At 44.6% G+C, this 15,322-nt stretch overlaps 1 protein-coding gene across 2 annotated transcripts in view; it reads right to left on the bottom strand.

Moving 5' to 3' along the window:
• Positions 1-11,378, bottom strand: part of LAMA4 (laminin subunit alpha 4) — a 160,432-nt gene extending 149,054 nt beyond the window's left edge. For both annotated transcript variants that reach the window (XM_029047122.1, XM_029047123.1), the window contains exon 1: positions 10,810-11,378. In XM_029047122.1, the coding sequence (XP_028902955.1) occupies positions 10,810-10,986 (177 nt within the window). In that variant the 5' untranslated portion in view covers positions 10,987-11,378. The remainder of the gene's footprint in view (positions 1-10,809) is intronic.
• Between the last annotated feature and the right edge of the window lie 3,944 nt (positions 11,379-15,322).

Raw genomic sequence — 15,322 nt, 5'->3', positions numbered from 1 at the left:
TGTCTAATTCTCTTTCCCCGTGTTTAGTACAGTGCTATGCACACAATAAGTGCTAGATAAATAGTAACTACTATTACTAATTTCAGTTTAAGGGGAGCTAATATCTGTGATCCACTAGTGTCCCTCAGGGAACTAGCGCGCCTCGGAAAATTCTAGAAACAGCTGGGCTGACCTGTTTTTTTTCTGGGTAGGTCGGACGGGACCGATCCAGCTCAGAATGGAGTGAGGAAGATCTGGTTTATATCCCAGGTTAAGGAAGGCATTACTGATGGTGACGCGCTGGCTTGAGAGAAATCAGAATTATGGCAACTTTTAAGTTGTCCTGACCAATTTTTATAAGGTCGATGCAAGGCTGCTGTTTTCTCTAGTTCCTATTTCTCCTCTCTCAGGTCACTGCCAAGGCCAGAAGTTTCTAAATAGTAAATCCTATGGGAGGAAGACCCAGAAATAGTAGCAGAGAAGCCTGATGAGGAAAAGGAAGCTGGGGAATATCTCTCTCTGTGTAGGATTTCTAGCCTCTATTTTTCACATACAGGAATTTGGACAAGCTTCAGAGAGGCGATCCAATCTTCAGCTGTTTGTCAAGCACTTAGTACACTTCTCTTTGCGCGCAGTAAGTGCTCAATCAATATCACTGATTGATTTTCCCATACTAGCCCAGAGACCGAGCTGAACACCGGACTCTTTTGTGTATAAACGGGTACAGCTAAACTGTATTTATATGTTCTTATTACTATTGCTACTAATAATTGTGGTATTTGTAAAGTGTTTCTTGGAGAAGCAGCATGGCCTAAGGGAAAGAGCACGGTCCTGAGAGTCAGAGGACCTGGGTTCTAATCCTGGAACTTCCAAATGCTTGCTGTGTGATCTTGGGCAAGTCATTTTATTGCTATTGTTCTTGTCTGTCCGTCTCCCCCGATTAGACTGTAAGCCCATCAAAGGGCAAGGACTGTCTCTGTTACCGATTTGTACATTCCAAGTGCTTAGTACAGTGCTCTGCACATAGTAAGTGCTCAATAAATACTATTGAATGAATGAATGAATTAATGTCAGTCTCAACAGCTAGATTGCAAATTCCCTGAGGGAAGGTATCCTGTCTACCTATTCTGCTGTACTTTTCCAAGCTCTCATACTCATACTGTACTCTGAACAAAGTAAACCCTCACTAATTACCACGGATTGTTTGATTGATCTAGAGGGTTTCAGGGTATGTTTTATAGCACCATGGTAATGTATCAGGATTTACAAAATGAACTCTGAAAGCTCTAAGTCGCTTTATGTAGAAAGGACATTGGGAATTTTTTTTCGTCATTTTATAAATTCTGCTCATGATTGACGATCACAGAATTTGTAAGATTAGTATAGCCTGTAAAGAAAAATTAGTCCACTCTTCAGAACACAGAGACTGGATGGCTCAGAATCTATTGCAGACAGTTAGCTTATATGTTATCTGCAGATTTCTAGGAGAAAACATATATGTCCGTCTCTTAATAATGACAGGGTTTGTGAATGATAATAATGACTTTTCTTTAGCTCTTATTGTGTATCAGGCACTGTGCTAGATATCAGTGGAAAGAACCTGGGCTTCGGAGTCAGAGGTCATGGGTTCGACTCCCGGCTCTGCCACTTGTCAGCTGTGGGACTGTGGGCGAGTCACTTCACTTCTCTGTGCCTCAGTTACCTCATCTGTAAAATGGGGATTAACTGTGAGCCTCACGTGGGACAAGCTGATTACCCTGTATCTACCCCAGCACTTAGAACAGTGCTCTGCACATAGTAAGCGCTTAACACATACCAACATTATTATTATTATTATTATTATCATTATGAAATAACTAGATTAGACTGTTTATGCCCCACAAGGGACTCCCAATCTAACATCATAAAATGATGACTATAATAATAATAATTGCACTATTTGTTAAGCACTTACTATATGCCAGGCACTTTATTAAGCACTGGGGTGGATACAAGATGAGTCGGACACAGTCCCTGTCCCTCACTGGGCTCACAGTCTTAACCCTCATTTTCCAGATGAGTTAATTTAGGCACAGAGAAGTGAAGTGAAGTGACCTGCCCAAGGGCACATACCAGACGAGCGGCGGAGCCGGAATTAGAACCCAGGTCCTTCGGATTCCCACACCCGTCCTCTATCCACTAGGCCACGCTGCTTCTAAGAGAGAGAACAGTTTTCTTATTCCCGTTTTATCAAGACACAGAAAGGTTAAGTGAATTGCCACAGCAAGCCAGTGACAGAGGGAAGAATTAGAACTCAGGTCCTCTGATTCTCAATTAATCGCTGGTACTCACTGAGTGCTTACTGTGAGCAGAGAGCAGTACTAAGTGCTTGGAAATTCTAGAACAATAGAGTTGGTAAGACAGGCTCTCGGCCCACAGGAGTTCATAATCTAGTGCGACTCAGAGTATTGGCAGTTTAAAGTGATTCCTTCTCCTTTCTCCACAGTCCTGAATTGCCCAGAATCTCCTGCACGCCATTCTCCTGAATGCCATGCCATGGAGAAGCAGCACGGCAGAGTGGATAGAGCACAGGCTTGGGAGTCAGAAAATCATGAATTTTAATCCCTACTGTGCCACTTGTCTGCTGTGTGAATTTAGGCAAGTCACTTCACTTCTCTGTGCCTCAGTTACCTCACCTGAAAAACGGGGATTGAGACTGTGAACTCTATGTGGCACAGGGACTGTGTCCAACTTGATTTGCTTGTGTCCACCACAGTGGACAATGCCTGGCACGTAGTAAGCACTTATTATTATTATTGTTCTTCTTCTTCTTCTTCTTTAAAGGGCTTTACTGGGCTGAGATGTATGGTTCAATCGCTCAGTCAATAGTAGTTATCGAGTGCTTACTCGACGTAGAGCTCTGTGCTTAGGGCTTGGGAGAGCAAAATAGAATTCCTAGACATGGATCCCTGCCCTCAAGAAGTTTACAATTTGGGCAGGGGAGTCAGACACTAAAATTAATCACAGATAAGAGGACGAGGGTTCTCTCCGTATGTAGAAGCGCTTAGTACAGTGCTCTGTGTATAGTCAGCACTCAAAAAATGCGATTGAATGAATGAACATAGGGCGATGATGGTATTTGTTAAGCGCTGCGGTAGATACGAGGCAATACGGTTGTCCCACATGGCGCTCGCGGTCTTAATCCCCATTTTACAGATGAGTTAACTGAGGTAGAGAGAAGTTAAGTGACTTGCCCAAAGTCACACGGCTGATAAGTGGCAGAGCCGGGATTAGAACCTCTGACTCCCAAGCCCGGGCTCTTTCCACTGAGATATGAACGGTGGGTAGTGATTAGGGGATAGGACATGAAGAATGTGTACATAAATGCTTGTATTTAAGTGCTTCAGTGACACAGAAATGCCAAGGTAGCACTGGGAGCAATATAAGTCAAGAAAATCAGGAATTAATCAGGCAAGGCCAGTGGGAGCTGTGATTTCAGAAGGAGTTTGAAGATGGGGAGAACAGAGGCCCTCAGGTGTGAAGGGGAAGGCAAGCGGTAAGCTGCAAGGGGGATAAAAATGATGCACAGTGAGTAGGTGAGGTTGGGAGAATCAAGGAGTGAGAACTGAGCAGCAGTGGTAGGAAAAAGCAGATGAGAAGTAGGAAGGAGGGGCCTGAAAGCCAATGGCCAAGCATTTCAGCTGAGGTGGCAAGAAGTGGGTAACCGCTGGAGGCTTTTGGCAAATGGGAGGATGGATGCAGAATGACTTTTTACAAAAATAAAGACAGCAGAGTGAAATAGATACAAGTTCCCCTCTTGACGATAACTCGTTGTGGACGGGGAACGCGTCTTGTATTATACTCTTCCAAGAACTTAGTACAGTGTTCAGTATTGGGTAAATACCATTGATAATGAACCCAAAGACACCATTTAACAGTGGAATGCTAATAAACAGTGGATAACTGACTCTGGAGTCCATTTGTTTTACTGTACCGATTTGCTAAATCTGAGAGAGAGAATTCTTTCCTAAAACCAGCTGCCTTCGTTACCAGAGACATTCTGTGAGCTAATGCTCAAGGAGCCATAAAGGCACTTATTTCCTCTCCATTTGGAAAATACATGATCTTTGACTTTACTGAAATCCAACCCATGGTGCTGAATTCCCTAGGTGCCTGGGTAGTGTTTCTCGTGTTGCTCTAATGGATCATCGGCTGGAACTTTTTCCATGATTTTCCCCTACTCTCACAATAAGGTCTGCGATATGTAAATTTTCCCACCACTCCTAAGCCTAGGAAGGCCGCCTCTTCCAGGTTCTCATGATAAAAAGGCTCACGGCTGAGCTGCTAGCAGCTGATATCCATTAGGACCTTGATGAAAAACATAAGTTGGAATTACAAACATCTGTAGTTAAACTTCCCTTCAATAAACCATTTCCCAGAATTTAACTCTGCCCACACCCCGAGAGAACAGCAGCTGAAAAGTCCCTACCCCTTCATAAATATACGAGGAGATATCAAATGTATGGCAAGGCATACAATTTCTCCCAATTACACATGACTCTTTTTGGTGTTGAAAATATATTGTTTAGGGTGTTCCAGAAGTTTAAGTGTTTTAAAATTGTTCAGATTTTACTTCCATCAGACAAGGGGGCAAATTAGTTTTGTTGCCTCTGCCATATTTTGTTAGCCACTTAAGGCAATGAAAAACTGTCTTCTTTGACACAGGGCCCAGATAAGAAATCAGGCTTAAGAAGGAGACAGAGATCCAAGACTTTACCTTCATTATTTTTGAACCTCTTCCAAATTTATACACCACTTTTCCCGGGGTTGAAAATGTTGCATTCTTCACTGTGGGTTGGCCAGATCAACCTGGCCCCAGACAGGAACTGGGGGGAGTGGAGGAGAATGGTGCCTGCCATAGAACTATTTGGCAAGGAATGAATATAAATTCCAACATACACTTAACGTTCCAACGTACAAATACCTCCATCACTAGGAGGATGCCAAGTTTTCTACAACATCCATTTAGCTGTGGAAGCCACCCCAATCTGAGAGTGTTTCGGTTGGGGGTGGTGGGAGAGTGGGAGACTTCAGAAGCGCTTAGTACGGTGTTCTGCACACAGTAAGTGCTCAATAAATATGATTGAATGAATGAACAGCGTTCTCCTGTTCTCCGGAAATGTTGTCATGTCTTTCTTTCACAGGGCCCCTGCCTTGAGGTTAGGCAGAAGGAGAAAGTGGGGGAGAGTGTGATGAGAATTGGAATTCTCACCACCAAGTGTCTAGAGTTTCTTGGGGTGGGAGTAGAAAACTACTTCTTTTACTTCAACTTCTCTATAAGACCACTAGACTGAGGGGATTCTTGATGCTTTAAAAAAACAACTTTAGAAATTTGGAAGGGGGAGGAAGTCTGGTAAAACCGGGTGTATTTTACCGGCCAGCTGATGAACGTGGTCTTTTTTTTCTACTTATTCAATCAAGCAGCAGTCCACTTTTAGGGAACACCTAGGTGTGGAACAGTGTCAAATGCTGGGCAAAGAATATTAGTCAGATATTGATAGGCCTTAGCTTTGAGGAGGTCGCATTCTGAAGTAGGTGACATTTTCATGAATATATCCCTGAGATTATTATATTAAACAGCAGGAATGAGGACCATAAAAATAACGATTTATATCATGTACAATTTTGATGGGTTGACTGATCACTGGGTTGGATGTGAATGGAAAGTCATCAATTCACATCACTCTTCATGGCCAGATCTTCATTCAGATAAATTTCCTTTTCCATCCCAATCATTATCTCGTATCTCTAGTTACAAGGTCTTCACACAAATACTTCTTTGACCGATAATAATAATAATAATAATGGTATTTGTTAGCACTTACTATGTGCCAGGCACTGTACTAAGATCTGGGGTGGGGATACAAGGTAATCAGGTTGTCCCACTTGGGGCTCACAGTCTTAATTCCCAGAGAAGTGAAGTGACTTGCCCAAGGTCACACAGCAGACAAGTGGTGGAGCCGGGTTAGAATCCATGACTGATAGTTTTTGTAAAATACATACGGCTATCCCACGAACAGTAGGACAGTGCTGTGTAGCACTTTCTAGGACAGTCACACCCTGGAGGGTATCGTGTGGTGCAGGAAATGAATCGATCGTATTTGAGCGCTTATTGTACTAAGCGCTTAGGGGAGTACAATCTAACAGACTTGACAAAAATTTTCCCTGCCCAAAATGACTTAAAGTTTAGAGAATGAGGTTTCCCCATGAAAGGTACTCCAGGTTAGAAGCAGAAAGCAGTGACATTCAGGATGGAATGGAATTCTTAATGATTATCAAAGCTTCTGGAAAACTTCCTGCTTGGAGACATTTCTGCATCCGATTTCCGCCTTCTCTGGTCATGTCTATCTAACACCTGCCCACCGCATGAATACGTATTCCCTCGCCCTTAGCAGGTATGAATAGTCTTGGCTAACGTTTATTTACGTTTATTTATCCTTCCACAGTCCTACTCTGAGAAGCTGCCACATTTTTTCTTTCACCTCCAACTGCTTGCCGATGGCTTTTGTCTGTCAGTCGCCCCCGTAAGATTGTAAACTCCTTAAGGGCAGCAACAATAATAATATTACATAATTACAACATAATAATAGTAGTAATAATCAGCAATAACAACATAATAATAATACTTATTAAAGGTTTATTAAGTTTCAAGTGCTGGAGTAGGTATAAGATGTACATGGGGCTCGCAGTCTAAGGGAAAGGGAGAATAGATATTAAATCCCCATTTTACAGATGAAGAAACCGAGGCTCAGAGAAGTTAAGTGATGTGACCAAGGTCACATGGCAGGGAAGTGGCAGAACCAGACCTAGAACTCAGGTCTCTTGATTAATCAAATAACAATAACAATAATGATATTAATAATTCTGGTATTTGTTAAGCACTATGTGCCAGGCACTGAACTACACGCTGGGGTGGGTACAAGCAAATTGGGTTGGACATAATCCCTGTCCCATGTGGGGCTCCCAGTTTCAATCCCCATTTTACAGATGAGGTAACTGGGGCCCAGAGAAGCGACTGGCCCGAGGTCAAACAGCAGACAGTAATAATAATAATAATACTGATGATGGTATTTGTTAAGTGCTTACTATACCAGGCCCTGTACTAAGCGCTGGGCACTATACTGAGTGGCAGAGCCAGGATTAGAACCCATGACCTTCTGACCCCCACGCCCGTGCTCCATTGGGCCATGCTGATTCTCAGTCCTGTGTTCCTTCCACGAGGTCACAGTGCTTCCCCTCCTGCTTCTCGAATAAGACGACGACTCAAGTGAACTCTCCCAGTCGCTTCGTACAGTATTTTGTACACCATAGGTATTACCGATTGCTAGGTACTATATAGATGGGTAGATACTTGTTCTTTAAAACAAATGACTAAAGATATAGGGAAATAGGAGGCTGGGTGTATTTCATTCATTCATTCACATATATATTGAGCGCTTACTGTGTGCAAAGCACTGTACTAGGCGCTTACATTTGAAATCTGAAATGCATGGCTCCTAGTTATCCAGCATTCTGGCCCTATCTTTCCACTAGAAGGAGCTGAAACATACGCCAAGCTTGACAAACACACTATTCGACAAGACCCACTTAAAGTAGGAACAAATCCTGGAGACCCAGTACTCCCCTTCTACCTGTTCTTTCTTACATATCATACATTTCATTATCATAATCATATATCTATAATATCTACTATGAATCTATCGATCACATCCCCTTTGTACATTCCAAGTGCTTAGTACAGTGCTCTGCACATAGTAAGCGCTCAATAAATACTATTGAATGAATCCCCTTATCAGTAAGATCCTTGTGGGGCTCGGACCTCCTTAATCTTAACAATATCATATTCTTTTCGGGTGCTCAATAAATATTTACTGACGGAAAGATTGGACTAATCTAGTCTTTAAGGTACTAAGGTAAGACTACCGATCGATGAAGTGTGCACCTTTATGCAAGCTTGGGTTCATTTCAGAAGGGCCTAAATTTGGGGCTAGTTAATAGAATCTCTGCTTAGGGATAAGACCCTCCCAACAAGGGAAAAACCTTGGAAAAAGCAAGACGGGGGATGAAACAGGCATTAGTGCAGTACGCTTCCCACCACTCGGCTTTCCACATTTGAGTGGCTCGAGGTCGTGCTAATATAAATCCAAACAGAGAGAGAGTCTATTTCTAGAACCTTTCCACTATCTACTATTCAAATCCTTTTTCCATGAACACCATATAGAAAAACAATTTGTTTCAGGACAAATTATTCACACTGATACTCATCAGGAATTTCCTGGGATCAGATCTGTACGCTAGCGTTAAGGAGGAGGGTAAATTTTAGGAGTGAAACCTGGTTTTTCTCCGTGGGATCACAGACTAGCCGGATTCCTTATGTGAAACTATGTTGCGGTAACAGAATTACCACAATCATGGCCTTTATACAGCGTGTAATTTGGCTCGGTCGGGTATGACTAACAGAGTCTGTCTGTTCCAGACAGCCCAAGAGCTCTAGCCAGAGTTTGGAATCATTCCTTTAAAGAAATAAAGGAACCAAAGGAATCGACCGAGTCATATAATGAAGTAAAAATTTCTAGAGGGATTTATCTGGTTGAAAATAAGTGAGAAAGGGACCAACGGAACAAAACAAACAGGCGCTACAAACAAACAACTCAAAGAAAGCAGCGAGGCCCAGTTGAAACAGCATGGGCCTGGGAGTCAGAGGACCGGGTTTTTCATCCCGGCTCTGCCACTTGCCTTCCGTGTGACCTTGGGCAAGTCATTTAACTTCTCTGTACCTCAGTCACTTCATCTGTAAAATGGGGATTAAGACCTGAGCCCCTTGTGGGACACGGATTGTATCCAACCTTGTATCTACCTCAGCGCTTAATACAGTCCCTGACACAAAAGCTGTTGTTGTTAATGGTATTTGTTAAGCGCTTACTATGTGCCAGGCACTGTGCTAAGCACGGGGGTAGATATGAGTTAAGGTTGAACACAGTCCAACCGCACTTAACAAATGTCATTTTTTAAAAAGTGATTTCTTTCATGCGATGCTAGTTGAGCAATTGCATTATGCCCAGGACAGCATGATTTTGGTGTTTTTTTAATAAAAGTTCTAGAGCTTTTTTATCCCCGCTCCATTTTTCCTTGGAAGCAAGATCCAAAATGCAGGACATTTGCTTCTTGTCAAACATTTCATTAAGGGATTTTCCGTTTTGTAAGCAACAGGTGGAGATAATGTTTCCCAGTGGTTCATTTCAAGCCTCAGAGGAAGAGGGACCCTTCCCACTTTGTGGATTCAAGCCAAGATCCAGCCAACCCCCCAGGGAGTTGTCCAGAGCTCAGGCTTGCTACTTTCTCACGTAGGTCACGTTTCGCAGCGCACAGTGCTGATGGGGTGGTCGATCCCGGCCCTACATCTCACAGCTGGGAACCGCTCATGACAGTGCAGATCACAGTTCCCACTTCTGACAGCGTTTCCCCTCGCCTCCAGTGGTTCTAACGACAGGACCTTTATTTCAGGTTTAGGTCTCTTGGGGCCACCGTCCGTGACACTCGATATATTGTCCTCTCACCGCTGTTTTCTTTTTATTTTATGATGCTCTGCTAGGGCATCCTGCCTTCCCTTCCCATGACCTCGGGTGACTTCTTTCACCACCTCCTTGGCATCTCACCCGCGTCGGACACCGTTCTCTGACTCAGGGAGATAGGAAATAACGGTCTCTTGAATTTGATTTCCCTCACCTTTCCTTCTCCACCTGGGTTGTTTCCTTAAATAAGACCATCTGTCCGATGAGATAAATCTCAACCGAGCGGCCTTCCGCGATCAAGCCGTCTTGTTCCCGGCTCCCTCTCCCTTCTGCGTCGTCCTTCCACTTGGTTTTGTGACCTTGGGGCACTTAGTATTAGCCCCACCATCAGTTCACAACACTTATGTACATATCTATAAATCATGCTATGAATTATTGAAATTAATGTCTCTCTCCCCCGCTAGGCTGAAGCTTATTATGGGCTGGGAGCATGTCTACCAAACTCTGTTGTGTTGTACTCTCCCAAGCGTGCTCTCCGTGTAGTAAGTGCTCAATAAATTCCTATGATTGACTGTTGCCCACATGGGAAAATTTCTATAAACATTTACCAACAGCATTCCATTGTTCTTTGTCTTTCTTTCTGGCTGCTTCACCTTAGTTTTGAGTTTAGTTTTTGAAAGGGGTCTGTACCTTGGCAAGTGTCTACTTGCAGTTTTCTGATTTCCCTTGTTTCTTTACTCCGCCTCTCCCCCCTCCCCGCCCCTTAACACTTTAGCCTTCCTCTCTTCCCTTATTGCAAAAGAAGCACTGTTTCTAATTGCGAAGTTACACAAGAGACAAAAGAATCGATTCTGCCACAATGAGTTTCCCATCCGAGCGATGGGAAGGTTGTGGTTATCCGTCATGCATATCAAATGTCGGGACAATTTTCTTTGATAAAAGCTACTTAGTGTATGGGACAGGTCAATCCTCTTGGAAAAGCTGCCTAGAGAGACAGATAGTCCTTGGTAGCAGACCTAATCAGGCTGCCTTTTCTGAGAAAGCAGAGCATAGAGATATCCTCAAGTCTCAACAGTGATAATTCCTAAAGTGTCAGCTGCTGAAGATTGAACAAAAAAAACACATTTCTATTCGATGTCCATCTACCCTCAGTTAAAGATTCAAAGCAAATTATAAATAGGTTAAAGCGACATCGTGGGTGGGCGGAGAGAAAAAGCCCAAAACAGATGAGAAAGGAGAAAGCTTTGAGACGAATCGATGATAGAGCTACCAGACTTACCGAAGCTAGTGGCGACTGCTGTCCTCTGGTTCCAGTGGAATCTTGATTGCTGGCCACTGAGTTTCCTTCAACGTCAAAATGAAAAGCGCTACCCTCCATTGAAGGCTTGCCCGAGGAGGAGAAGCATCTTAAAAGTAGTAAAGGAATGACCGGCCACCAGATTGACATCAAAGCCATTGCTCTCCCTTACATCCAGCGGTGATCGTTTCTTCTAGATTCCTAGTGATTGTTTACCCTCTTCAGTCAGCACCCCCCTTGGTTTAGTGCTGCCTCAGTTATTTTAACTTTCTCTCGGTTCGCAGTTTCCAGATGTGGCACTTCCAAGCAGTTTATCCAGCCCCATACAAAAAGAGATTTTCTTTTGCTTGCTCTGTCTCTCTCACTGGTTCTTCTTTTCCCTAGAGGCTCCGCCTGAATACATACAGATGGGCAGTGCCTAAACAGAGAGTGTCAAAATGCAGATTGTATTCCAGGAAGGTTCAGTCTCCCCAGCCTTCTTATCTTCGCTCCGTCAGGATACAGACTGACTCTCAATCTTGGCTCTGGCTTCCTTCACATAATCACATCCCTCCCTTTTTTACCTTTGGCTCTGGGACCCCTCCCACTTAGAACTAGCCATTCAATCACGGAAACCAAAATTGGCTCCTCATCCTGCTCTTATTAGGCGATGATCCCTAAATTCTGGTTGATTATGCTACTGCTGGAAGAGCTTTCCTTGCACCTCCAGCTTAATCAAACAAGGTGTCTGATGCATTAAAAAAAACAAACGAAAAAATACCCAAAACGCATGAGCCCCCAGACTGGTATCTATTGGTTGAGGGAGGGGCAAACTAAGAAGAAGAGGATGGGGGGGCGGGTGGAGAGGGGGAAAGAGTAGAGATAGATTGTACAGAGAAACAGTTTTTCCGATCCTGGCGGTCGTCGAAACACGGTTGCATTTTAGCTATATTTAAAATTTATTCCCTTAAAGTTTGCCAGCCATCCTTGCTCCAGAGAGCCACTCCTTTCCTCTCCCAGCACTTTTAAAAAGAATATCATTCACTGCGGCCTCGGAAAATGACTTCATTACTCAAATGCATGAACTTTAATTTACAAAGAGAATCTTGTTTTTCTCCTCAAGAGGTGCTTTGTGAGATACTAGGAACAAGGCCTGCAGTGTATGAAAGCCCGTCAAATATACTGCCCACAGCCGACCTCTTAGTTTTTGCTTATAATCTCATGAAGACTACGTCTGTCTAAGTAATGTAACCTTTCCAAGACTGCTGGACAAAGTTAGGATACAATTATACCCGAGTCCACCCCAGTGAATTGCCGGGCAGTTGCCACAAGCGATAGATATTTTCCTTTTTATTGATCTTGTACCCCAGCCTTTGAAATTCCTCAGTGTGAAACCTGAATAATGAGTGATTATCAGACTCCCTTGAAGCAACATCTGTTTACTGTTATACTGTACTCTCTATTTCATTCATTCAATCATATTTATTGAGCGCTTACTGTGTGCAGAGCACTGTATTAAGCACTTGGAAGGTACAATTCGGCAACAGATAGAGACGATCCCTGTCCAACAACAGGCTCACAGCAAATTCACTCCCCTGGATTTTTTTAAGACTCACCCATGACGTTACACGCAATCATTGCAGTTAGGCAAATTCCCTCGCTGCACCTCCCTCCCCTCATAATAATAATGTTGGTATTTGTTAAGTGCTTACTATGTGCAGAGTTCTAAGCGCTGGGGTAGATACAGGGTCATCGGGTTGTCCCTCGTGAGGCTCACAGTCTTCATCCCCATTTTACAGATGAGGTAACTGAGGCACAGAGAAGTGAAGTGACTCGCCCACAGTCACACAGCTGACAAGTGGCAGAGCCGGGTATCGAACCCATGACCTCTGAGTCCCAAGCCCGGGCTCTTTCCACTGAGCCATGCTGCTTCTCATAGATTTTCTATTCCTCCACCTTCCCTTTTCTCTCTCCTCCCACTCCCCATTGTTTTCAATCTGGTAACCTGCCTAGTGTCCCTGCTGTAAACCACCTTAAATCTCACTGGCCTGTGCCACTCAAAGACATGAGAGGCCTCACCTTGGCGCTTAGAGCAGTGCTTGGCACCCAGTAAGCGCTTAACAATTACCATCATCATCACCCCCACTCAAAGCCGCAGGAACCCCTGCTGCCATGGATGAATAATAATAATAATTATGACATTTGTTAAGCGCAAATCACGTTGGACACAATCCCTGTCCCACGTGGGCTCAGTCTCAATCCCCATTTTACATTTGAGGTAACTGAGGCCAGGAGAAGTGAAGTAATAATACTAATAATAATGATGGTATTTGTGAAGCGCCTACTAGGTGCCAAGCACTGTTCTAAGCGCTGGGGTACATGCAAGGTAGTCAGGTTGTCCCACGTGGGGCTCACAGTCTTAATCTCCATTTTACAGATGACATAACCGAGGCATAGAGAAGTTAAGTGATGCCCAAAGTCAGCCAGAGGACAAGTGGCGGAGTCGGGATTAGAACCCATGATCTCTGACTCATTCATTCATTCAGTAGCATTTACTGAGCGCTTACTATGTGCAGAGCACTGTACTGAGCGCTTGGAATGGACAATTCGGCAACAGATAGAGACAATCCCTGCCCATTGACGGGTTTACAGTCTAATTGGGGGAGACAGACAAAAACCATAGCAATAAATAGAATGAAGGTGATGTACATCTCAAATATCAAAATAAATAGGGTAATAAAATATATAGACAAATGAGCAGATGAGCACCGTGCCGAGGGGAGGGGAAGGGAGAGGGGGAGGAGCAGAGGGAAGGGGGGGAAGAGGGCTTAGCTGAGGGGAGCTGAAGGGGGCGCGTAGAGGGAGCAGAGGGAGAAGGGGAGCTCAGTCTGGGAAGGCGTCTTGGAGGAGGTGAGCTCTCAGTAGGGCTTCGAAGAGGGGAAGAGAGTCAGTTTGGCGGAGGTGAGGAGGGAGGGCGTTCCGGGACCGCGGGAGGACGCGGCCCGGGGGTCGACGGCGGGACGGGCGAGAACCGGGGACGGCGAGGAGGCGGGCGGCGGAGGAGCGGAGCGTGCGGGGTGGGCGGTGGAAAGAGAGAAGGGAGGAGAGGTAGGAGGGGGCAAGGGGATGGAGACCCTTGAAGCCTACAGTGAGAAGTTTTTGTTTCATGCGGACTCCCAGGCCTGTGCTCTTTCCACTACGCCAGGCTGCTTCTCGAAAGATAAGCTGTGGGGGCCCTTTCTTCTTCTGCTGCTGCTGCTGCTGCTGCTGCAAGTCAGAAGGATACTGCTTAGAGCTATAGAAACCGCTTGCCGCCCTTTAAGCAGGAGGTGCCCACAGGGCCACGACCAAAAACTCCAGGGACCATTCGTTCAATAGTATTTATTGAGCGCTTACTATGTGCAGAGCACTGTACTAAGCGCTTCACCCCTCAGAGCCCCCCACAAAAGAGGCTGGATCGAGCTCACCTTCCCCCAGCCCCTTCCTGCGGTAGATACAAGCAAATCAGGTTGGACTCAGACCCCGTCCCACATGGGGTCTTAATCCCCATTTTACCGATGAGGGAACTGAGGCACAGAGAAGTGAAGTTACTTGCCCAAGGTCACCCGGCAGTCAAGTGGTGGAGCTGGGATTAGAACCCAGGTCCTTCTGACTCCCAGGCCTGTGGTCTATCCACTAGGCCGTGCTGCTTCCAGTCGGCTGTGTAATTTTTCCTTAACGGTAGCAGGCAATCATCATAGCAGGGCTGGTTATAGAATGGAACCTAACACAATCCAAGTTAGTTATGGAAATACGCGTCCCACAGCACAGCCATTCGTTAGGTGAGAAGCAGCGTGGCCTAATGGATAGAGCCCAGGCCTAGGAGTCAAAGGTCCTGGGTTCTAATTCCAGATCTGCCGCCTGTCTGCTGTGTGACCTTGGGCAAGTCACTTTGCTTCTCTGTGCCTCCTTTACCTCTGTAAAATGGAGATTAAGACCGTGAGCCCCGTGAGGGTCAGGGGCTGTGTCCAACCCAATTATCTTGTATCTACCCGGCACCCAGTAAGGACTTATCAAATACCGCAATTATTATTGTCTCTGTTGCCCAATTGTACATTCCAAGCGCTTAGTACAGTGCTCTGCACACAGTAAGTGCTCAATAAATACAATTGAATTAATAGATTAACAAATACCACAATTATTAAGTACATTTTTGAGGAACCCACTACCATTCTATCTTGGAATATGCCGGTATTCATCTAATTGCAATGTCCAAAACATGGAACTCTCAATGTATCTCTTCTTTCTCCTTCTTGAATATCCATGCTTTGCTCAGAAAAATTCCAGACCAGTGCTGCACATTCCATACAGGAAGGAGGACAATTCCGCCACTCTTCAGAACCCCTTGAGAGAAAACGTTTTCATTTCCTCTGTCGTCAGTTTGATTCTTCATCAATATTGCCACCTTCCCTAATAGAGAAGAGTCCGAATTTCTAAATATCCCAACGTGATTAACCCAGAGTTTAAGTATGGATTT

Source organism: Ornithorhynchus anatinus, chromosome 19, assembly GCF_004115215.2.
Source record: "Ornithorhynchus anatinus isolate Pmale09 chromosome 19, mOrnAna1.pri.v4, whole genome shotgun sequence".
Classification (NCBI taxonomy): Eukaryota; Metazoa; Chordata; class Mammalia; order Monotremata; family Ornithorhynchidae; genus Ornithorhynchus; species Ornithorhynchus anatinus.
This window is presented reverse-complemented; position numbering and strand designations above follow the sequence as displayed.